The 25,264-nt window shown below is 36.1% G+C and overlaps 1 protein-coding gene across 1 annotated transcript in view; it reads right to left on the reverse strand.

Moving 5' to 3' along the window:
* Positions 1-25,264, reverse strand: part of enpp1 (ectonucleotide pyrophosphatase/phosphodiesterase 1) — a 73,793-nt gene that overhangs the window by 25,854 nt on the left and 22,675 nt on the right. Inside the window, exons 5-17 of the mRNA XM_067384604.1 lie at positions 25,015-25,075; positions 21,875-21,972; positions 21,496-21,575; positions 19,847-19,966; positions 11,912-12,021; positions 11,496-11,561; positions 11,149-11,221; positions 10,731-10,839; positions 7,329-7,460; positions 6,171-6,202; positions 5,941-6,068; positions 4,630-4,699; positions 1,656-1,743 (exon numbers count right to left, since the gene is read on the reverse strand). Coding sequence (XP_067240705.1) covers positions 1,656-1,743; positions 4,630-4,699; positions 5,941-6,068; positions 6,171-6,202; positions 7,329-7,460; positions 10,731-10,839; positions 11,149-11,221; positions 11,496-11,561; positions 11,912-12,021; positions 19,847-19,966; positions 21,496-21,575; positions 21,875-21,972; positions 25,015-25,075 — 1,167 coding nt within the window. The remainder of the gene's footprint in view (positions 1-1,655; positions 1,744-4,629; positions 4,700-5,940; positions 6,069-6,170; positions 6,203-7,328; positions 7,461-10,730; positions 10,840-11,148; positions 11,222-11,495; positions 11,562-11,911; positions 12,022-19,846; positions 19,967-21,495; positions 21,576-21,874; positions 21,973-25,014; positions 25,076-25,264) is intronic.

A 25,264-nucleotide genomic window follows, 5' to 3' on the forward strand; every position in this document is an offset into this window, starting at 1 on the left:
ACACCAGAAAGGCATAGTATATAGACTTACATGTTATAGTATGTAAAAATTGTTGTAGGATATACAAAGCTTTTTTGTCCACATTTTTAAAACAGAAAGTTTAAAACTACTAAGTTATAGGTAATAAGGAGAAACAAAGGCACAATCTAAGTGTTGAATCTAAATTATTGTTTTCATTTCTCTCGCTATGTCTGTTGTGACATGCACATATGCACATTTTGAAGTTATAGCTACCTGTAGTTCAATTCGGTTATAAATGAAATGTTAGTAAGTGCATAATTGTAATGTGAGTGGGAATGCTTATTTCGATTCCATTAAACAGTAAAAGTCTGCTAGCATCCAAGCGGCCCAAATTAAACTAATAAAGTTAAAGACAAATTGGGTCATACTATTTTATTTTGCATTGCCTTGTTATTTGCCATGATATTTATTTGGGTAGCATGAGACAGAGCCTGAAAGCCTGTGTCTGTGTGAGAGTTGGCAACCCTATAACATCTTGGTGACAGATACTATTTGTGGCCTCCAACATATCTTTTCAGACTGCTTACATATAATGTAACTAGAGCGAATAGAGAAGCAGAGTGGGTGACGAAACCAGACAGTATGCAACAGTGTTGGGGAAGCTTTGAAACTGCAGGCTGTCAAGTTACAAATTTAAAGTAGTCATCTACCGTCAATCTACACTTTAAAAAGTACTTGGCTACACCTAACTACTATTTTTTTTTTTTTTTTAAATATAATGATAAGATGATCAGAGCAGTATTTATCTGACAAAGACAAGACTCGTTTGGGCTCTGTGAAGGATGTCATCAGTGTTCCCGTTTTGCCGTTTGAGGTCCTGAAATTTAAACTCATTTGGGCTCTGTGGCGTGCATTTAGATGCAGTTCGATGTGGGTTGCTTGGTGTACCCACTACATGAGGGACTACTTGGATTATTAAATTTTCACTCTACTGCTCATGCTGCATAGATTTTTGGTCAGATAACTATATTTCTCACTCCGGACTATGCATTTGATTCTGATACCATGACTGTCTGTGATGTTTGATATGTATACTGCATTGTTTTTTTGTATTATCCTGTTTTTCTTGTATTTATGTTATGATTGTAAAGCGCTTTGAGCTCTGGAAAAGCGATCTATACAGTCAAACCAAAAATTATCCAGACATTTTTGATATATTTTTACTAGTGGGTGCAGGTCACTATAGTTCATTTATGTAAGTGAGGATAGTAAAATAAAGTAAACTGTGACATTATACCCAAAAATTCTTCATACAGTGGACTACCAGTAAAACTGCTAAAAATTTGGAACCAAAAATTATTCAGACACTTTGACCTGACCATGTTTTGCTTAAGTGTAATCTGACATAATTAAGATAATAAAATTCTGACACATTTTAACTCAGAGATCTTGTCATATTTTAAATTAAACTTATTATTATTATTATTATTATTATTATCATCATCATTACAGCATCTACTGCAGCTAACTGAAACATCCTAACCAGCCAAACTTCGTAACATCAGGCAAACCCCAGTCCTGAGGGTCTCCAGGAGTATGCTTGAGGATATGAACCATAACACTGGAATATCTGATTGAAATGATGAAAGGAACTTCTTTCAAAAGTACATGAAACTAAACAGAAAACCATTTACCACAAAGGAGGTTGTAGACTTCAATGTTCTCGAAGGGAGCCACAGTAGTCTTATAATGGATTCCTGGTCCATACCCGATAAAAATGGCCTGCAAACAGTAACATTTAGTTAACTAAAATCACTCTTAAAAACAAACACTTTGTTTATTTCTTTGTTGTTTAATTCAATGAAAATTAGACATTTTTAAAGTGTGGCTTTAGTGTCCAAGTACTATTTGGGGCCCCTGGATATGTCAACAAAACACCCACAATAGCTTCAAAAACACAGACCGCAGCTAAAAATAACAAAAAAACACTTATTTTGATTTCCATTGCAGTCACAGTGAGACACACATTCCACTCGCCTCTGGCTGAAACACTCAACATTTGAGCAGTGGAAACTAGACTGATCTCATTTCCTTGACAACAAGTAACAAAGATGAAAATGATCCTCATTCCTCCTAACAGGAGATTTCACTTTCACTAAGATGGCCTAAAGCAATGCCCTTGTCAGAAAAAAAAAAAAAAAAACATCCCTGTTTGTGCAATTTACCTTAACTAGGTAGATAATTGCCTCTTAAGAGTTCCTGTAAGATGTTTTCATAAGCCCTACCAGCTGCATTAGACATTCCTAGACAACCACATTCCTAGACAACCGGGGGCACAGATGGCTAGAAGTACAAACACGTCACAGACATAAACAAGACTCTGTCAAAGGTCCAAAATGTGGCTAGAGTGTGTGTTTAAAACTGTAATCTGAACACCTTCCAGTTTGAAGGAACTACTACAGTAAGTGTGAATCTGGCACAAGGGGGTTATTCTCAATGGACAAGAGTTCATTTAAAGGGCATGTCTGGATTTTTCTCAGTTTTTGTTGAAAGACCCAGGGTATCATAATCCCCTTCATGGGAATTTACCCAGATCCTTTAATATGAATTCAGTATAATCCCCATCAAAGTACTTGGTCTCCTAAACCTCATTACATTCCAGCACAGAAGCATTTGAACAGAGCCTCAAGCAGAAATGTTTATTGGTGTCTATGACAGATTTAAGCAATATTTTCTCTGGATTTAGGGGATAATGCTTAATTTTGTGGAAGAGGGTTTATGTTGATGGTGTGGAAGGGAAAACACTGGAACAGCCATGAAAAGTAGCTGAGAACTTATGGGGCAAGTCCAACCATTATCTTCTTCTTCAAAAAAAAAAAAAAGCCACTGAGACTAAACAAGTAATAATAACTAAGGTAGCGGATATTTGCACTAAGGGTCCCACTTTATATTAAGTGGCCTTAACTACTATGTACTTACATCAAAAAATAAGTACAATGTACTTATTGGGTTCATATTGAATTGCAAAACACTTTTGCTGCTATTGAGGTGGGATATGGGTAAGGATAGGGAAAGCTCTGGTGGTATGGGTAGGTTTAAGGGTAGGGGTAAGGTGTAAGGGATGGGTCAACAGTGTAATTATAAATGAAATTACAGAAATTAATTACAGATGTAATTACATGCAGGTGTTTTTAAAATATAAGTACATTGTAAAAACATGTATGTACACAATAAGTGAATTGTATCAAATTATTAATTTATATGTAAGTACATAGTAGTTAAGGCCACTTAATATAAAGTGGGTCCGCACTAAGTGCAAATAGCGATAGATGCTATTTAAACTAAGTCTTTTTTAAAACTTGAGTGGCCCAACCAGACATTGGTGGACGGAGCTAGTGTAAATAGTGTTTGTCAGCAAGAGACGCTATTTGCACTTAGTGTAAATAGACACTCCAAATAACTAACCATTGGGAAGGAAGGCTTTTAAACCACCCCTGTCAACACAATGGGTCAAGAAAACCTTTTTGTAACATAAAAAAAACATCTGCTAAAAAACATCAATATCAATATTTTTTTTATTTACTTAAAGGTGCAGTATGTAAGAATTCTGTCCACTAGAGGTCACTAGAGGCCTATTCAAAACAAAGGCGTAGCTTGATGATGCCAAGTTTGAGAGCGGAATCTTGGGACATGTGGTCTCCACCTCAACGGACGGTGCAAAAGAATAGGGATAGGACTTGGGAAGAAATCATGTTCATGGATGCGATTATTAACGTTACTGTAGTATGAAGCAGAGCAGGACCGAGTGTTGTGGGAGCTGAATGAGGCCGCTGGAGTGATTGCGCAACACACACCTCACGAGCAGCGGAACTTTTATTATGCCACAGTTGCCGGCGCTGCTTCCACTTTTCTGAGTCATGAGTATGAGGTAACGCAGCTCTGTTTATCATATTAGATACATTTGAGAGTGTTGAAAATGATGTTATAACATTTTTCTGTGCGTTCGCTCGGTGGCTGCTGTGAGACACTTGTTTGAGACACACTGCAGTAAGCTAGATCGATTTTAGAATATCATATTAAACGCTGGATGGCTTGTGTTGAAAATGGCATGTATTTCATTTTAAAACGTGTTGTATAATGGAGAAAATTCTGTATTACTGTTACTAAAAATAAAGCTGCATCTGATTATACTATGTTAGCTACTTCACAAAAAATTGTTTTTCTCTGAGGCATGGAAAAGCATGGTACTCGCAAAAAATCAAGAAAATTAGATTTAAACAATAAGACTAAATGTGTTGAGCTATATAACAACAATTTGTTTTCTGTCTATAAACGTAACCAAACAGTTGTGCCCTTGTCTATTAATACGTGTAATATATTAAAGCGTCTTTGGTGTCTCCATGGTTTCTACATAATAAAACCGAGGGTAATGCGGGTAGGACGCAATTGACAGGCGACTCCTCACACGTCTCAGAGCCTTGGTTAAAACTGCAATTTTCTCACGATTTACAAGTAGTTGGAAACATTTGGGATATTGTAAGTACTCAAGTGAACAAAATATATAACAGTGGTTTTTGGATATTTTACTGCAAAAATATTACATATTGCACCTTTAATTATATAATAAAAGACAAGTGCTTTGAATATGATAGTATTTTAAAAACCAACCTGCATACTCTTGAAGACATTATCTGAACCATGGAAGCCACCAGTGCAGTATTTAATTTCACTCGGTTTGCTGTTGACCAAGGGGAGGAAGAAAAAATACTTTACAAAAATTGCAGTAGCTTAAATGGTATATATATATAAAATCTTCTGTCATACTTTATTTCATTTGTCCATTTTTATGTACTTTTCAACTACAGGTCAACTAGCAGTCATTAGAGTATTAGAAAATTTTCAGCTTAATATCTGTTAAAAGGATAGTTCACCCAAAAATGAAAATTTGATGTTTATCTGCTTACCCCCTAGGGCATCCAAGATGTAGGTGACTTTGTTTATTCAGTAGAACACAAATTATGATTTTTAACTTGAACCGTTGCCGTCTGTCAGCCGTACAATGCGAGTGAATGGTAACGCAATCTATAAAAGTAAAAAAAATATGCATAGTCAAATTCAAATTAAACCCTGCGGCTCGTGACGACACATTGATGTCCTAAGACACGAAACAATCGGTTTGTGCGAGAAACCGAACAGCATTCAGCATTCGCTTAGTGAGGTCTGATCGCGCTCTGACAACAGCAGTAATGTCTAGCACTCATTGAAGTATTTGCGCGAGACATTACTGCCGTTGTCGAGCTTACTGCCGAGCGCGATCAGACCTCACTAACCGAATGCTGAATGCTGTTGGACATAGTTGTGTATTAGAGGTAAAAAATTATATAAATAATGTTTCTCGCACAAACCGATCATTTCGTGTCTTAGGACATCAATGTGTCGTCACAAGCCACAGAGTTTCATTTGAATTTGTTTATGCATATTTTTTGACTCTTATAGATTGTGTTACCATTCACTTACATTTAGACGGCTGACAGACGGCAACGGTTGGAGTTAAAAATCATCATTTGTGTTCTACTGAAGAAAAAAAGTCACCTACATCTTGGATGCCCTGGGGGTAAGCAGACAAACATCAAATTTTAATTTTTGGGTGAACTATCCCTTTAACACTTTATTTTGATGCTCCCCCAACAGACATTCTAAGTAACTTTCCAACTACAAGTCAAATTATTCTACTTACCCAAACCCAAACCCAAACCTAACAGACTACTAATACTCTAATGAGAGTTAGTGCCTTATCAAAAATAAAGTGTAACCAAATCTTTAAATGCTTTTTAGTCAAATTCTAGTTACCATTTTGACACAGGACGGTTTGCACATTGATCAAAAACTTCAAAAGGTTAAATAAACACATCAAGTTTTATAGGATATTGATTTCCTTCATTATAGCACTCATTTTGACATGATATGCGTCAAACTCACAGTGCAGCTTGCCACTGCGGCTGCATGTAGAGATGTGCTCTCTCTATACGGATGCTTTTTGCAAAGTGAAGCCGTTTGGGGAGGTGCTCTTTTAGATACGGTCTCATTGGCTGATCAGGATCTCTGCACTTCAAACAGAAAGAAAAAAGGAAAGAATAAAGGTTTCAGCATGATTAAGCAGAACATGTGGTCTATAAGTGAGGTGTGGGGATGCTGTGACAGGGTCATACCGAAAGGTTCTTCACCAGACCTTCATAATCAACTGCCAGATGAATGCAGGAAAAGAGAAGAGATGGATCGTTTGACTTACATTTAATGGACATAACACTTTTTAGAGATGGGCGTTTCTTCAACTATGAGCACTTTAGACCCACATTTTACACTTTTACACTACCATTCAAACATTTGGGGGTGGTAAGATGTTTTTGAAAGAAGTCTCTTATGCTCACCAAGGCTGTATTTATTTGATTAAAATATTGTGAAATATTATTACAATTTAAAATAACTGTTTTCCATTTTAATATATTTTAAAATGTAATTTATTCCTGTGATGCAAAGCTGCATTTTCAGCATCATTACTCCAGTATTCAGTGTCACATGATCTTTCAGAAATCATTCTAATATGCTGATTTGCTGCTCAAGAAATATATTTTAATATTAATCATTTTAAAAACAGATGTTCAGCTAAATATTTTTTTGTGGAAAATGTGTTTATTTCAGGCAGGATTCTTTAATGAAAAGGAAGTTTAAAAGAACAGTGTTCATTTGAAAATTTTATTTATTTTTTTGTAACAATGTGAAAGTTTTTACTGTCACATTTGATCAATTTAATGCATTCTTGATGTTTTTTTTTATTATTATTATTTCTTTCAACAAAAACATCTTACTGATCCCAAATATTTGACAGTGTACATATATTTTTTTTATATTATTTTTACATATTCATGTTCTTCACTGACACTGCTGTCTCCTTGGTAAACAACAATAACTTATTTACAATTATTGTAAGAATTGGGAAAAAAATATATATAAAAAATATAATAATATATATTATAGAAGTTATATATGTTTATATAATGATGTATTTAGATCATCATAGTTTTTCTGTAAACATTATTTTTTTATACAAAGAATTAAATGCTTTATATAAGGGTATAAAAATAAAGTCTATGTGTGGCATATATAAAAACTAGCAAAAAATAATGAATAACCCATTTTAAAGATAAAATGTGAGTTTTATACCGCAAACCTGCAAGTTTTACAGCAAATCTGCAAATAATCAACTGCTGCAAAAAGTTCATAGTTGAAGAAACACCCATTAAACAGAAAACAAAACATAAACAGACACACAAGCACTATTGTGTGGTGTGCCAAATCTATCTGCTTACAGGAGAAGAACTCATCAGGCACACGCCTTGGTCGGATTCTCGCTGCAGGGCCCTGGATGACAGTGATGTCATCAATGTTATCCAGATAATCGGAGACATACGCAGCTTTCTTACATGATGCTTCTTCCATCCCTGCATGTTTTATAGATAGAGAAGGACAGAAGTATTCAAAATGAACTAATATTTCACAGGTTGCACATTCAATTTTGTTCATAAATTCATGATTTATTCACCCCCCGAATTCTTTCTTTCACAAAACAATGTTAGTAAATGAAGTGAGTAATTTTTTGGTTGAACTATTGATTTAAAACATAGTATTAAGTTCACTGTAGTATTACAACATTCAACTTTTTTTTCTTTCACTGATGCATCAAAGAAAGCATATAATTCACTGACAGAAAAGGCTTACAGCAAAACCTCCTCTTCTCTCATTATATTCTTGAGCGAGTACTAATTAAACATCAGTGATGCAACTGAAGTGCAGCACACCAAAACATACAAGCTCAATATGCATTCAAAATCATTCCAACCACAAACTCAGAGCGGCACATACAATTAAAAACCCAAGAGTCAAAATTAGCATGCTAGCAAGCCTCATGGCACACTTCAAGGGCAGGAGACACATGTGCAATCCCACACACGCCTTTAATTTGCCCAATCGCAAATAAAGACACACGTCAAACAGATGTCACTGCCGAAGAACTTCTGAACTTAGGTGGGAACCTGTGATATTTTAGCATCGAGATCTAATTTTTATTTTCTGTTTGTATTTTAATTTTAGTTCATGTATTAGTAAGGGATATCTGAGTTTCTCAGTTTGATTTTGTCACATGGATCTTGCCTGTGTTCGTTTTTTATTGTTTTGCACGTGTTTTAATTCTGTTTCCTGGGTTTGTACTCATTTATATGGTTTCTCAATAATTTCATTATCATGTGCCCATGTATTTAAAGGGTTAGTTCACCCAAAAATGAAAATTCTCTCATTTATTACTTACCCTCATGTCGTTTCACACCCGTAAGACCTTCGTTAATCTTTGGAACACAAATTAAGATATTTTAGTTGAAATCCGATGGCTCCGTGAGGCCTCCGTAGGGAGCATAATATTATAATATTAATATTGAGCCACTGTACTCACATGAACTGATTTAAATATAATTTTAGTACCTTTATGGATCTTGACAGAGGAAGTGACAGTGCTCCCTATGGAGGCCTTACGGAGCCATTGGATTTCAACTAAAACATCTTAATTTGTATTCTGAAGATTAACGAAGGTCTTACGGGTGTGAAACGACATGAGGGTAAGTAATAAATGACAGAATTTTCATTTTTGGGTGAACTAACCCTTTAAGCTCTGTGTTTCTTTCAGTTGATTGTCTGTTCTTGTCTGGTTAATATGGTTGTTCTGTTCCTGTTTTTGTTTTAAATCATTAGTGTTAATAAAATGTAACTGCTATGAAAAGATTCTGCTTATCTCCATCTTGTTTGCAACCAGTTTTGTTAATTGTTGCCAATTTAGCAATTTTGTCACTAGATTTAGCGACTTCCCGACCCCATTTGAGACTTTTTTTTAAAAGCCTAGGGACAAATCTAGCAACTTCTTGGACAAACCTTATCTAGATTCTTATCTCACCCACTGATCTATATTTATATATTTATATAGATAATTGAAATTGCCTTTATGATGTCACCTAGCGACATTTAGGCCTGGTTTCCACCTGGTATTAAGATGCATTTTGGTTGATTGGATCGCAAGTGGACAAGGGAGACACATACATGTTTCCACCTTGTATGGAAAAAATAAGCTCACATATAAACACGCCCGGAGAAGATGGGAAAACATACGGAGAGCATTAGCTTTTATATCTGCTCTGATAGCCACAATACCGTGCTGAATGCTGTGAAGAAATCGGGACTGGTGAGAGAACATTGTGTTTTTGCTACGTTTTTTTTGTCTTCAAGCCAAACTTGGGTCTGACAAAGTTTAAATCCTGTCTGCTTCTCATAATGTTTACACGATAGATCAGTAGGTGGTCTTTTGTGGCTGTTTGCACACAATCAACCACATGAGCATTTCCACTACCAAAGCAATCCGGTCTAATTAGTTTTCAACTACCTCTGGAAGTGGTCGAAAGTGGACAAGCCCTAATACCAGGTGGAAACAGGGCCATTTAAAGCGGCTGAAGATAAACTGAAGCACGCTTATGCGTTGATGTACACATTATATAGTTATTGTTATTGGTGTGAACAGGCCTTTAGTTAACTATAATATCCCTGGGGGGAACTGGTCTGTTGTTGGAGAAGTACTTTTCTCTTTAAATGATGTAATGACTTGTGGGAGATAAATGTTTTATAGAACACTGTATAATCCAATTCCAAATTTTCCAACAAAAAGCTAAAATTACAGTGCCATATTCATGCCACAGTAATATTAGAACTATTGCATATACCTTCATGACATGACATGAATATGACAGATTTAATACTACAGTTATATGAACGACTGCAATAGGCTTCACTGGGAATACATAATTGCAATAAATATTTACTAATGTCTGATTGTTATTTTTAGTAAAAGTGAAAAAAAAAAAACCTTAGATAAAAAAAAGTTCAATTTTTATAAAATACTTGAAATGCAGATAAATAATATAAAATGTTATGCCTACAAAAATAATCCCTCTCAATCATTACTTATGATCCACTAGAACTGTGTGTTGGTGTATACAGAGACTCTGACTGTATTTTCTTTTTTTATTTTTCCATTGCTGTGCTCGGGATGTTTCTGGGCTGCAGCCTTTGGCTCATGGGTGTGTCGTCTGTGTCTGAAGCTCAGGAAGCTCTGCTAAGTGGTCATGTCTCGACACAAAAACAATTTGCTTATGTTGCTATTGCTTTGTCAACTGCTATCTGTAACTTGACCGAATACTAGGCATTGTAAGTTTTTATGATAATTATTATTCATTAGCAGGCTAGACTAGGATGTCTGTATACACTTTATTTTGACGGTCTTCTTTAGACATTTGGTTGACTATAAGTAAGTTGCACCTACAGAACATGTCAGTTAACTCTCATTAGAGTATTAGTAGATTGTTAGGGTTAGAGTTTGGGTTAGTAGAATAAGTTGACGTACTTGCAAAGTTACTTATAGTCAGTAGAATGTTGGGGGAGCATAAAAATAAAGTAAGCAGATATTAAGCAGACAGTCTACTAATATTCTACTGAAGAGGCTTTCACAACAGGTAGTTATAGGAACTAGCCACCAGGGTGGTTCCCTGAGAACTAAATTTTCCACTTGGGACATTTTTCTGGTTGCATTTGCAACGTCAGTAGGAACTCTGAAGTGATTTAAGCCGACAGACAGCAACTTACGCGTGATAAACACAATAAACCATCACAGTACTTACCGTGGTCAGAGACCAGAACCAGGTTGACACATTTGTGCAACTGTCTTTCCTTGAGACCGTTCATCAACAACCCAATAAGTCTGTCAACATTTAGTAAAGCCTCAATTACCTGCAACATAAAAATTAATCACAATTTTGAATGAAAACTTTTCACCAGCACCACCATACTGATTATGTACAGTATTTAAGAGTTCTAACACCAAACAACATAAAATACTGGCTTTTACGTTCCTTCTTTGCAGTCATGAGAGCAAACCATTGATAGGAGTTATATCAATCATTTCAAATCGTCTTGTATTGCATGCACTTCATCAACAAAAAAAGCAACAACCAAGTTCATTTAATCAGACATTTGCCCCCGAACTAAACAGAAATTGAGGTTCACATGTTTTGCACATGTGATTTGTCTTCAGTTTACCTGGCTACTCATTGGTCCATATTTATGACCAGAAGAATCAGGCTCTTCAAAGTATAAGGTGTAAAAGTCTGGCCTGAAACAGAGTATATACAATGGAAAAAACTAAAAAATAACATCTAAATTAACTGATTTTATTCAACTTAAATATTATTTAACACCACTTTTTAAAATTTATAACAACAAAACACATTTTTAAGGGTTAAATAAGGCATAAATACTGTAGCTCTTTATGGTAGGAATTACAGGTTTTTACAGTGTAGGCAGAACAAACTAAATCAATAGGCCTAATTTATAACAAAATTATTAATGATAATGTAAATAAACAATATAATAAACAAATAAATTACCTTTCTCCTTCTGGTAAATGCAACCATTCAAATATTTTTGCCATCCTCTTTTCAAAAGAAATGTCCCTTAAAAACAAACAAACAAAAAAACAGTATATCTTTGCTCTTTCAGATCAGAACAGGAAGCATATTAAAAGCATATGAATTCATATCTTGATGCCCATTATTTAAATCATATGAACTCTGTTTTCCAAATTTTGATGGCTGTAACTAAAAACCCTGATATCTTGTACTGGTTTCAGCAGAAGCCTGCATTCAGTCATATTATGTGTATACTGTAATATGAAGTGTTGCTCTTAATTCCTAGTTTTTGATGTGAATTATAGTCAGTCACAACCCTAATGTTTTGTGATTTTTAAAATGCTAAAATCCAGTTAATAGCAATGTTAAAACAATGTTGTATTGTAAATATCCACCTGTTATACTTCATCCAGAAATTTGGGTATTGTCCATTGACTTTCACATCGGATCCGGGCCAGAAGCATGTTGCCGTTTTTAGTTTGTTTCTCATGGCTGTGAGCCAAACCTAAAGACAATCACAGGACGAGCTGAATGAGAGTGCTGACAAAAGATGAAGTGCAGAAAAGATAAAACACCACATAGAAAAAAAAAAAAAAAAAACCTGCGGAGAGAGCCTTAGTCAACTGAAAGTTAAAAAACAAAAATAAATAAATAAGACAAAAGTATTGCAGGTTACTTGCAACAAAAGTAACACATTACTTGTACCAACATTCTGCAATTCTGCTTTCTTGATTCATGTTGAGGCTGTTATTTTAGTATCAGTGATATAATATTATATTTTTTGTTAATACTTTGAATTAGTTTTTATTGTTATATTTTTATTTTAATTTTTTAGCAATTTTGTTGTGTGTTTTAGTCATTTTTATTAGTATTTTTAATATGGCTATATAGATTTTAGTCTTAGTTTATTTAGTTTTAATTATTTTAGTATTTCAAATTAAACTAAACAAAAATGAGAAATGTTGACTTGGAAACAAGCTGAAAAAATAAGTTTAAGATTGTTTATATTTTATTTTATTTCAGTTAATGTTTATATTCTATTATTAATTAATATTATATTAATGATTCTTTATGTTTTTAGTTAACGACAATAATAAGGAACTGGAAATCCAGCTTCATTCACAGTTCCTTTGGAAGAACAAAAGAAAAAAAACTAAAAATGGTCACTACTACACCGTGTTCCAAATTAATATACAAGTGACATATCTGTAGGATTTCAGTACAATAAACATTCAGATTTTAGTTTTTCAAAGAAAGTGTTGTTTTATTTCACCATATCTTTTTAGATAACTGGTATCAATCTCAGACAGGTTTGTTAAATAATTTGCCAGGTCTTCTTAGGTAAATGGAGGTTGTTCCACATGCAATATAGGTAGGGATGCACAATATATCTGCCACCATATCGGTATCGGCCGATATATGCTCATTTTTAATGTTATTGTTATGTGCCCGATAATAAAATTTGGCCGATATATTAAAGCCGATAAATAATGGATTATTTCCTTTAGCTGAGACACTTCAGATGCACACGGTTCACAATGATGGTTTTGAATTGCTTGAAATATGATTGAAAATTCCATCAAAAGGAAAATACAGTTAAGTACAACATATAGTGCAGGTCTGTCATATAGGATACAAAAAATTATAATGAGAACATTTTAGTTGTGTGCTGAGGACATGGCTGTTAATGGTGATACTTTTGTTTTTGTAATCAGGCTCTCAAAAATTATATAGAAATTTGGATTTAGATTTATTAGCCAATATATCCATTATCAGCTTTCTAATATAAAGAGTTATCAGTATCGGCCAAAATTTTCATATCAGTGCATCCCTAAATATAGGGAGAAAGAAAGATCTTTCTGAAGATGATTTTGCAAAAGGCATGAAAACAACTAATATTGTGTGAAAACTGAATGGAAATTATCAAACTATCATAACATTTGGATTTACAGCACAAGAGAACTCAGTCAGATAAAGCAGAAATACATTTTCAAATAGTTTTATTGCCATGGTGTTTTTTTGCAGCATGGGGTAGTGTGCTGTCCTGAATGAAAATCCTTTTATTTCAGAAGGCACTATCCTTCTTTTCATACCATGGCAGAAAACGGTCAGTTATAAACTTCACATATCTTGCAGAAGTCATTTTGACACCCTCAGTGATCCTAAAGGGACCTTCCATCTCACTTCTATTCCAGCCCAAATCACCACCCGCTAGCTCCTTGCTGACGTCACAGTCTTGTTGGAATGTGGTGCCCACTCACCAACCATCCAGAAATCCATCCATGTGACCATCATTGTAGTGTGCCTTTCATTAATGAATAAAACCATTTAAAAATGAGTCTTCATGTATTTCTAAACCCACTGTAAACATTTCTCTTTGTGAGCTATGCCAGCCTGCATGGAGAGCTTCTTGAGACTCCAGAGACACCAGCAACTTCAAATACCTGTTTGCTGTTCAACACTGGCTTTTTTTATAGCTGTCCTTTTTTTTTCCTTTTTTTTTTTTTTTTTTGACAAACTTAATAAGCATTTATCTGACCAAGTTCTTATGATGTAAATTACACATACATCTTATGATATTAGTTGTTGTCATGCCTTTTGCATAACATTGCATCATTTCATGATTTTCATCTTCAGAAAGATCTTTCTTCTCCTCATATTGCATGAGAACTGTGACTTGCTTAAAAATGTGGAACAATCTCTTTAAGTAGGGTTTCCATTTACCTAAGAAGACCTGGCAAACTAATGAACAAACCTGTCTGAGATTGATACCAGTTTTCGAAAAAGATTGTAGAAACAAACAAACAAACACACACTTTCTTTGAAAAAATAAAATCTCAATGTTTATTGTACTGAAATCCTACAAATATGTCTTTTGCATAATAATTTGGAACACAGTGTATAGTAAAGTACATTTGGTCATAAAGAAGCACTAAAAATTCAAGCATGCACGCCTACATTCAGAAACCACAAAGGCCTCTCTGTAATTACCATAAAAGGCAATGTATAGGATAGATTCTAACCCAGTCTTCAAAGTAACACGGGCTACCAATGAGTGTGAACGTCTTGCACATTTAAGAGACCATTAGTTAAAATATTTAGTCTTAAATGGCAACAACTGCCACTTTTCTCAAGCAATTCCTACATCTCCAACTAGAAGCCCTCACACTGCACATATTTCAGCACCATGGACGGGGCAAAACAAAGGAGTATAGCTGAAAGTTGGGCACAAAAACTAGAGGGATAAGTGAGGAGCTCAGAAGCCCTGGTTGGCACCAAACAGAATACAAAATACATCCAAACAGGATGTACTTTTTGACCATTTGCTTCATGTTTGATTGCAAACATGAGTAGGTTGCAGTGTGTTCAACATCTGTGCACCACCCTTCATTACCCTCAAACAGTTTGGTGAGCTCTAAAGATAATGATAAGGGTGGTAACAGAGGATGGGTGTAACGTTCCTCTTGTCCCACACTGATACAGGAAGCAATCTGGATGATTTCTACCTTAAAATCTTGAAGAAAGTTCCACTCTGTCATTCTTTATCTTGACAACAACAGAACAAATGTGAGATGAAGAAACGGCTCTATCAAGTTCCAGAGTGATTTGTCCAGAATAGTGTGATCCAAAAGAACATCAGGACTCTTCAAGCAGTGCCTACCAGAGGCTCAATCAAATTTGAAAGGATGCGTTACTGAAGAATTTCCAGGTTGATTTAGGATGGCATTGTCTTTCTAATGAAGCTGGTTGATCAGACACCAGCGTCCTATGTTTACATAAACAATGCGCTGAAGACAAGTTTGCTCTGGGTTGATAAACTCTAGAAATACAAGGTAAGGTCACCAGCATATTGTGGTTTAGATACCTTTATTGCAAAAATATAAAAGATTCTATTTATGTTTTTTTTTTTTTTTTTTTTTTTTACCAGTCCTTCTTAAATTAGGATGTAAAGTTCACACTACAGGCTTTAATAACTACTAGTTAGTTTTCCTCCAAGTCTGCTATTAATTTGGTTGCACCATTTGTTTTTAAGGCACATCAACCCATGAGAGGGCGAAACAAACCAAAATAATAAAAAAGGAGGGGCAGAACAGAATAGAACTCCAAACACTGGGTCAGAAAAAAAAAAAAAAAAAAAAAACTCAGGCAGTTGAGAGTATACAGTGGGTACGGAAAGTATTCAGACCCCCTTAAAATTTTCACTCTGTTATATTGCAGCCATTTGCTAAAATCATTTAAGTTCATTTTTTTTCCTCATTAATGTACACACAGCACCCCATATTGACAGAAAAACACAGAATTGTTGACATTTTTGCAGATTTATTAATCAATCAATCAACATTTATTTATACAGCCCTTTACAACACTCAAGGTGAACCAAAGTGCTTTCCAATAAAAACAAAACAATGTAAACAAAAATTAATAAGCAACAAGAAAATGAATAAAAAATACACAAAATACACAAAATGCCAGCACAACTGCTAGATATTAAAAGCCAGTCTAAATAAATAAGTTTTAAGCTTAGCTTTAAAAAGGCCCAGGTCAGTGATAGTGCGCATATCGGCGGGGAGCTTATTCCAGAGTCTGGGCCCAGCAACAGAAAAAGCCTGGTCACCCCAGTGTTTGCACCGTGACCTTGGGACTTCCAGTAAAAGTTGGTTTGTTGACCTAAGAGCCCTGGTTGGCTGATACAGAGCCAGCATCTCAGTTACATAAAGAGGGGCAAGGCCATTGAGAGCTTTAAAAACAAACAAAAGTATCTTAAAATCAACTCTAAAAGAAACTGGAAGCCAGTGGAGCGAATAGAGAATCGGAGTTATGTGCTCACGTTTGCGTGTATTGGTTAAAAGACGGGCTGCAGCATTCTGCACCAGCTGAAGGCGCCTGAGGGATGACTGTGAGACACCAACATAAAGTGCATTACAATAATCTAATCTTGAGCTGATAAAAGCGTGAATAGCTTTCTCAAGATCAGAGCGATTCAGAAATGGTTTGACCTTGGTCAAGAGACGTAATTGAAAGAAACTAGCTCTAACCACACTGTCAATTTGTTTATCAAATTTCAGGCTACTATCAAAAGTCACACCGAGATTTCTGATTGATGGTCTAAGCTTTGAAGTCAGCGCATTAAAGTCGGAAGTTACAGACTCTCCGAATAAAATATACTCAGTCTTTTCTTCATTTAAATGAAGGAAATTTTGCTCTAACCATAGTTTAATGTCATTAATGCAATCAATTAGTGACTCAACTGCGTCAGTGTTTTTTGGGCTCAAAGGCAAGTAAATTTGCAGATCATCTGCATAGCAGTGATAAGCTATATTGTGCCTGGCTATGATGGACCCGAGAGGCAGCATGTAAAGTGAAAATAAAACAGGCCCGAGAATAGAGCCTTGTGGCACCCCACAAGAGAGAGAGGAGGTGGAAGAGGACGAGTCCCCAATCGCGACAGAAAAAGTTCTATTGGTCAAATATGACGAGAACCACTGAAGTGCAGTACCCCGAATGCCAACATGGTGATTAAGGCGAGACAGAAGGACTTCATGGTCCACTGTATCAAAAGCCGCTGTGAGATCAAGTAATACTAAAATAACAGGGCTCTTAGCATCAACAAACCGAGCAATATCGTTATGCACCTTTAACAGTGCGGACTCAGTGCTATGTCGCGATCTGAATCCCGATTGAAATTTCTCAAAAACTGAGTTATTTTCTAAAAAAGAATATAGTTGTGTAAAAACAACTTTTTCTAGCACTTTTGAAAGAAAGGGCAGGTGGGAAACTGGTCTAAAATTAGACAAAACTGAGGGATCCAGATTAGGTTTTTTGAGTAAAGGCCTAACCACAGCGTGTTTAAAAGCAGCAGGAACATATCCTAAGCTGAGACATTTATTAATGAAAACCAACAGAAAAGGCCCTACAGTGGTAAAGACCTCTTTTAGCAATTTGGTTGGAACAAAGTCCAAAGGGCAATTTGTAATTTTCATTTGTTGCACTACTTCCTTAAGAAATGATAGTGTGACTGCTTCAAACTGTTCAAACACTGCAGAATGTGCTGCAGCAACAGCTAAATCAGTTAAAAGAGAAAAACTTAAATATCACATGGTCCTAAGTATTCAGACCCTTTGCTCAGTATTTAGTAGAAGCACCCTTTTGATCTAATACAGCCATGAGACTTTTTGGGAAAGATGCAACAAGTTTTTCACACCTGGATTTGGGGATCCTCTGCCACTCCTCCTTGCAGATCCTCTCCGGTTCTGTCAGGTTGAATGGTAAACGTTGGTGGACAGCCATTTTTAGGTCTCTCCAGAGATGCTCAATGGGGTTTAAGTCAGGGCTCTGGCTCGGCCATTCAAGAACAGTCACTGAGTTGTTGTGAAACCACTCCTTCGTTATTTTAGCTGTGTGCTTAGGGTCATAGACTGGGCCGAAGGTTTACCTTCCAACAAGACTCTGGAGAAGGTTTTCATCCAGGATATCCCTGTACTTGGCCGCATTTATCTTTCCCTTGATTGCAACCAGTCGTCCTGTCCCTGCAGCTGAAACACCCCCACAGCATGATGCTGCCACCACCATGTTTCACTGTTGGGACTGTATTGGACAGGTGATGAGCAGTGCCTGGTTTTCTCCACACATACCGCTTAAAATTAAGGCCAAAAAGTTCTATCTTGGTCTCATCAGACCAGAGAATCTTATTTCTCACCATCTTGGAGTCCTGCTTTTTAGCAAACTCCATGCAGGCTGTCATGTGTCTTGCACTTAGGAGAGGCTTCCGTCGGGCCACTAGCCCCGACTGGTGGAGGGCTGCAGTGATGGTTGACTTTCTACAACTTTCTCCCATCTCCCTACATCTCTGGAGCTCAGCCACAGTGATCTTTGGGTTCTTCTTTACCTCTCTAACCAAGGCTCTTCTCCCCCTCAGTTTGGCCGGACGGCCAGCTCTAGGAAGGGTTCTGGTCGTCCCAAACATCTTCCGTTTAAGGATTATGGAGGCCAGTGTGCTCTTAGGAACCATAAGTGCAGCAGAATTTTTTTTGTAACCTTGGCCAGATCTGTGCCTTGCCACAATTCTGTCTCTGAGCACTTCAAGCAGTTCCTTTGACCTCATGATTCTCATTTGCTCTGACATGCACTGTGAGCTGTAAGGTCTTATATAGACCGGTGTGTGGTTTTCCTAATCAAGTCCAATCAGTATAATCAAACACAGCTGGACTCAAATGAAGGTGTAGAACCATCTCAATGATGATCAGAAGAAATGGACAGTACCTGAGTTAAATATATGAGTGTCACAGCAAAGGGTCTGAATACTTAGGACCATGTGATATTTCAGTTTTTCTTTTTTAATAAATCTGCAAAAATGTCAACAATTCTGTGTTTTTCTGTCAATATGGGGTGCTGTGTGTACATTAATGAGGAAAAAAAAAAGAACTTAAATGATTTTAGCAAATGGCTGCAATATAACTGTCATGATCACGGTCTGCTCCTGTCAGTTCCCGGACTTCACTTCCCACAATCCTCCCTGCCAGTCACATGTTCACTCCACACCAATCAACTGTCGCCACATACAGCCATGTACACACTCCTCACAAATCACCACACCCAGCTGCAGCTTGTTACCTGGACTATAAAGGACTCTCATTCACACCATCCGATCGCGAAGTCTTGATTACCCAGTGTATCATCTCTGAGCGTTTATATTCTGTCTGTCTGTTGTTACCGTTCTTGCCTGTTTCCTGTTTATTTACCCGTTGCTGCCTGTCCTGACCTCTGCCTTGTCTAACGTTCTGTGAGTGATATCCGCCTGTCCTGACTACTGCCTGTTTCCTGATTACGACTCTGCCTGTTCCTTGCTGTTCCTGTCTGATCCTGATTGACCCTGCCTGTACGACCACGCTTACACTGTAAATAAACGCTGCACTTGGATCCCCTGCCTGAGTCTCCATTCGTTACAATAACAAAGAGTGAACAATTTAAGGGAGTCTGAATACTTTCCGTACCCACTGTATATACGATATATATTGCTTTATGTGAATGTACTGTATATATGTAGACAGTGCTGAGTAAATTACTCTCAAATTGTAGCCCACTACTGAATACAAATTACATGATAAAAATTGTAGTAACTAACATTACGTGACTAACTAACTACTACTACACTACACATATTAGGTAATATAATCTGACTTTCTGATTACTTTATTTTTGGAATGTGACTGCATAATATTGCGAAAAGATATAGAGAGCTTATATAGAGAGTTGTGATAATTACTGCTGATGTCCTAACTTAAATCAGTGCATATTGATTTTTTAGGTTTCATCTGTGTGCATTTACTCACTGGTTCACCCAGGTACCATGAGGGGTTGAATTTCTCAGCAACTTTCAAACTGAAAGAGGCATTGCGAGTGACATCATACATCTTATTGTCCACAATTCCATGTGATTCTGGATATAGACCCTGCAAACAAAAACATTTTATTATACTCATTATTGCCTTTGGTTTGACTACATTATCAAACAGCTAATAATGTGTTGCTAATGTAATGTTGCACAAACCATGTTCCCATTTGCATTCTCAGCCCCCTTCAAAAAATCAGCATCCTTGGAAATAATGATAGAACAATCCCCGCCCCGCACATTGACAGGATTGGTGACATGTTTGTGATGGTAGGAAAAAGAGGCCGTTTCAAACTGCATTTTTGAGACTGTCTTTAGTCTTGACTGATAAATTTGCACATGGTTTGTCTTAAAGCATATTAAAAACACTATATAGACATAAACAACATTAAAGGTGGCCTAGAATTAAAAATTGAATTTATCTTGGCATAGTTGAATAACAAGAGTTTAGTACATGGAAATGACATACAGTGAGTCTCAAACACCATTGTTTCCTCCTTCTTATATAAATCTAATTAGTTTAAAAGACCTCTGAAGAACAGGCGAATCTCAACATAACACCGACTGTTACGTAACAGTCGGGATCATTAATATGTACGACCCCAATATTTGCATATGTCAGCCCATGTTCAAGGCATTAGACAAGGGCAGCCAGTATTAACGTCTGGATCTGTGCACAGCTGAATCATCAGACTAGGTAAGCAAGCAAGAACAATAGCAAAAAATGGCAGATGGAGCAATAATAACTGACATGATCCATGATATCATGATATTTTTAGTGATATTTGTAAATTGTCTTTCTAAATGTTTCGTTAGCATGTTGCTAATGTACTGTTAAATGTGGTTAAAGTTACCATCGTTAATTACTATATTCACGGAGACAAGAACACTTAAACACTTAAACACTTGCAGTCTGTATAATTCATAAACAACTTCATTCAAAATAGACAATTAAAAAAATTAATAAAAAAAAAATCTATGGGGTATTTTGAGCTGAAACGTCACAGACACATTCAGGGGACACCTTAGACTTATATTACATCTTTTAAAAAGACGTTCTACGGCAACTTTAAAATATTGATTTTCACCACAGGGAGTCTTTAAAGGGATAGTTCACCCACAAATGAAAATTCTGTCATTTACTCACCCACCAAGTTGTTCCAAACTTGTATGAACGCATTTCTCCTGCTGAAAATATTTTAAAGAATGTCGGTAACCAAACAGTTGATGGGCCCCATATACTTCCATAGTATTTTTTCTTTTGTCCATACTACGGAAGTCAATAGGGCCCATCAACTGTTTGGTTTCCCTTATTCTTCAAAATATCTTCTTTTGTGTTCAACAAAAGACAGAAATTCATACAGGTTTGGAACAACTTGAGGGTGACTAAATGATGACAGAATTTTCATTCCCTTTAAGACCACTAGTCTTGCGGTACCCTCACTGATGTAAATAGAGATTCAAATCAAACACATATAAACTACTAAAGAAAGAAACAGCAACAACAACAACAACAACTGTAATTACATTTTGACATGTATGTGTTGTTCTTCATGAGCAATTGTGGTTTAATTTCAACCTGTCACTTACTGTCACTATGGTGTAATGATTTGGGAAGGTCTTGGTGGGATAAGCAGGTCGCATATATGGCGTGGAGGTTCCACATTTCCCTGATGACCAAAACATGACATTAGCTCAACCACTTAATCTGGTGTACTAACTCATATAAACCAGTGGTTGTCAACCAGGGGGTCGGGGCCCACTAGAGGGCCTCAGCAAACTTCCAAAGGTGTTTCAAGATGACTTAAAATGATTTAAATGATATTTGACTCATTTTATCAGACTGCTAAAAGTGAAGTTGTAAATGAAGAGGTAAATGTTTTATTACCACAATGTTCAGTACATGCTCCTAACAGATATAAGAGACATTAATATAGCCAGGGTTAAACTTTGTGCTAATATGACATACTGAGTTTGCTGATGACAGGAAGCAGGCTGCTGTACGCTGTCATGTATCCTGCCCTGAATCCATCCAGAGACACCAGCAGCAGAGGTGGTTTAGAAAACCTAAAGAAAAATGTTAAAGAATAAATTAACTTTAAAAAAAGAATAAAAAAACTTTGTGAAATGCTTGTCATGCCATGGAAAAAGAGTAGCTACCATTTTTAGTTGAAGTGCCCATGCATAAGTAAAAATAGCAATAGGAAACATGAGTACAGTTTCACCCAGAGAACAGCACATGTTGGTGTATGTCTACAGGCAGAGCCCAAAACATCATGTCACACCCAAAATGCCAAATCCAACAACCAACATGCTTTGAAATCGACTTGATTTACTGAAAAAGCTCTAAGTAAGAAACAAGCTTGCGTGCTCTAACGGTTGTATTTTTTTTTTTTTTTTTTGTATTTATTGCTCTCCATTTGTTTTGATCATAAAGCTTTTAACTGGTTTTTATAGACAGACTTTAGGTGCCAAAATATCACCAAAGGAGCAATATCCCTACAGTTTGTTTTTGTCTTACTGCCTTGTGTAATGTCAACACTATAAAGTTAAATTAGCATTCCCTTCTGCTTCCACACATCTCCTAAAAGACCCATCAGCCATCCGTAACCATATCCTACAAAGCTGAAATGAAGATTGTGCTGTTATAAAGACAGAATTATGCATTAAACAGTAGATCGATTTATTGTGAGACTACTCAATTTCAAACTATAATAAAATAAGTTATAAAATGAAAGGAAACAGCATGAAACAGCAAGCCCACTGTAAAACAATGCACAATTTTCTTGAATATTACTTTTATATTTTCCAAATTATTATGGCTCCCCACTACACCTCATAATGTGTTTTTATGATGAGATGCAATGGCAGCAATAAGTGTTTTAAAGTCTTCTCAACAGAGCATATGGCTCATTAAGTTTTCTATTTGTGTTTACGCTATGGGCAAAGCTGAATGTATTTCAGAGTGAGTTTATTATAGCTAATGGTAAAGACAACACTGACCACACAGTCCATTTACCCAGAGTCAGACATAAACACACACACGCCTAAACATCTCTCCGTTCATCTAAATAGATGCATTTATATACAGTGCCATTTAAAAGTCTGAGTCCACATGCGATTTAAAAGCTAATTTAATCTTGCAAAAGCACAGTAAGTTTTAGGATGCAGACAGTTAAAAAATATATAATTGTTATACAATAAATACCATTTCTAGACAACTAATCAAATAAGTACACTGGTGATCTAAATACTAGGACATTTCCAAAATCATGTTTATTTTTTCACTTCAACTACTGAAGTTGTTGTTCTCATATAATTTGTCATGAAAAAACAAAACAAGAAAAAACATTAAAATGTGAAAAATTCAATGGACTAAGACCTTTGAATGGCATATATCTAGTTCAGTCATGAAACTCTAGATGTCACAGGCTAGGTCCTTTACATGCAATCTACAAGCAATCACTTCATTACCACATGGCACAAGCTGATTGGCCTCTGCTCATCCTGCAGCCAATCAGATTATTAAATAGTCTGTTCACACAGAACGTACTTTTCCATTGTAAACACGGGCTAGACGGACGTGTATGACCATAGTGATTGCGTCTTGTGCCTTTGCAGTGTCTTGCGTTTGATCAAATATATGCAGCCTTGGTGTGGTGTGTTAAAATAAGATAGTTATTTTAAAGGTGCCCTAGAACTTTTTTAAAAAAGATGTAATATAAGTCTAAGGTGTCCCCTGAATGTGTCTGTGAAGTGTCTGTGAAGATTTAATTCATTTTTTTAACTGCCTATTTTGGGGCATAATTAGAAATGAGCCGATTCAGGGTGTGTGGCCCTTTAAATCTCGTAAAAAAAGTTCAAACAGCTAATATAACCCTCAAAATGGATCTTTACAAAGTGTTTGTCATGCAGCATGTCTAATTGCGTAAGTACAGTGTTTATTTTGATGTTTACATTTGATTCTGAGGTTATGCTCCGTGGCTAACGGCTAATGCTACACTCTTGGAGAGATTTATAAAGAATGAAGTTGTGTTTATGAATTACACAGACTGCAAGTGTTTAATAATGAAAATAGCGATGGCGCTTGTCTCCGTGAATACAGTAAGAAACGATGGTAACTCTAACCACATTTAACAGTACATTAGCAACATGCTAACGAAACATTTAGAAAGACAATTTACAAATATCACTAAAAATATCATGTTATCATGAATTATGTCAGTTATTATTGCTCCATCTGCCATTTTTCGCTGTTGTTCTTGCTTGCTTACCTAGTCTGATGATTCAGCTGTGCACATCCAGACGTTCTGCCATTGTCTAATGCCTTTCATAATGTTGGGAACATGGGCTGGCATATGCAAATATTGGGGGCGTACACCCCGACTGTTACGTTACAGTCGGTGTTATGTTGAGATTTGCCTGTTCTTCGGAGGTCTTTTAAACAAATGAGATTTATATAGGAAGGAAGAAACAATGGAGTTTGAGACTCACTGTATGTCATTTCCGTACTGAACTCTTGTTATTTAACTATGCCGTGGTAAATTCAATTTTTGAATCTAGGGCACCTTTAAACAAATAAATAAAACATGATATTCCATAATACTGTGTGCGTGATTGGTGGAAGGCATAAAAATCATGTCATATTGAGTGGTTGAAAATGTAAATGAATTAATTTATGTCTATTCTTTGACATTATGATTGTATTTCTAACAACAAATAGACAACAATGTAGTAATTAAATATTTGCTTGGTCATGATTACAGCTCATTTATTCTAGATCATTAGACTGAAACTAGTTTCCCCTCATATAAAATGACTGCAGTCCTTGGCAAACTAACCATTAAGCAGCTGTTTTCACTTTCAGATGCAGTCAGGGATTTCATTTTCAAAGGAAACAAATATTGTTTTAACCCAAAAGTTGGTAAAAACATATTGTCAAAGGGACGTGGTGGCCAACAGACACAGTGTTTCTAGAAACTATTCAATGACTCATTAACTATAGATGGAGATGCCACTGTCATTTCTAAGCTTTGAGATAAGGATATTAACCTGATACAGAGCTTGATACAGAGCCACAGATCTAATTTATAAACATAAGTCTGTTACCCAGCAGGACACTGAGGAGTCCTGATGTCCTCACAGTCCTCTTCAAGCCAAGTTTTTGCACCTGTGAAGAAAGGAGGAAGAGAAAGCAAGTATTAGTAACTCAAAACTTTGGCCAGATGTATTTGTTCTTTCAGGGTTAATTTTTCCAAGATTTTTCAGTGACTTAACAGTGAGAAAGAGAAATAAAAGGGTGATGAGGAACAATTCAGCTTTTTTTGAAGGAGGGAGAGGGTGGACTTGTTGCCGTGGT

The sequence above is a fragment of the Chanodichthys erythropterus genome, chromosome 4 (genome assembly GCF_024489055.1).
Source record: "Chanodichthys erythropterus isolate Z2021 chromosome 4, ASM2448905v1, whole genome shotgun sequence".
Classification (NCBI taxonomy): Eukaryota; Metazoa; Chordata; class Actinopteri; order Cypriniformes; family Xenocyprididae; genus Chanodichthys; species Chanodichthys erythropterus.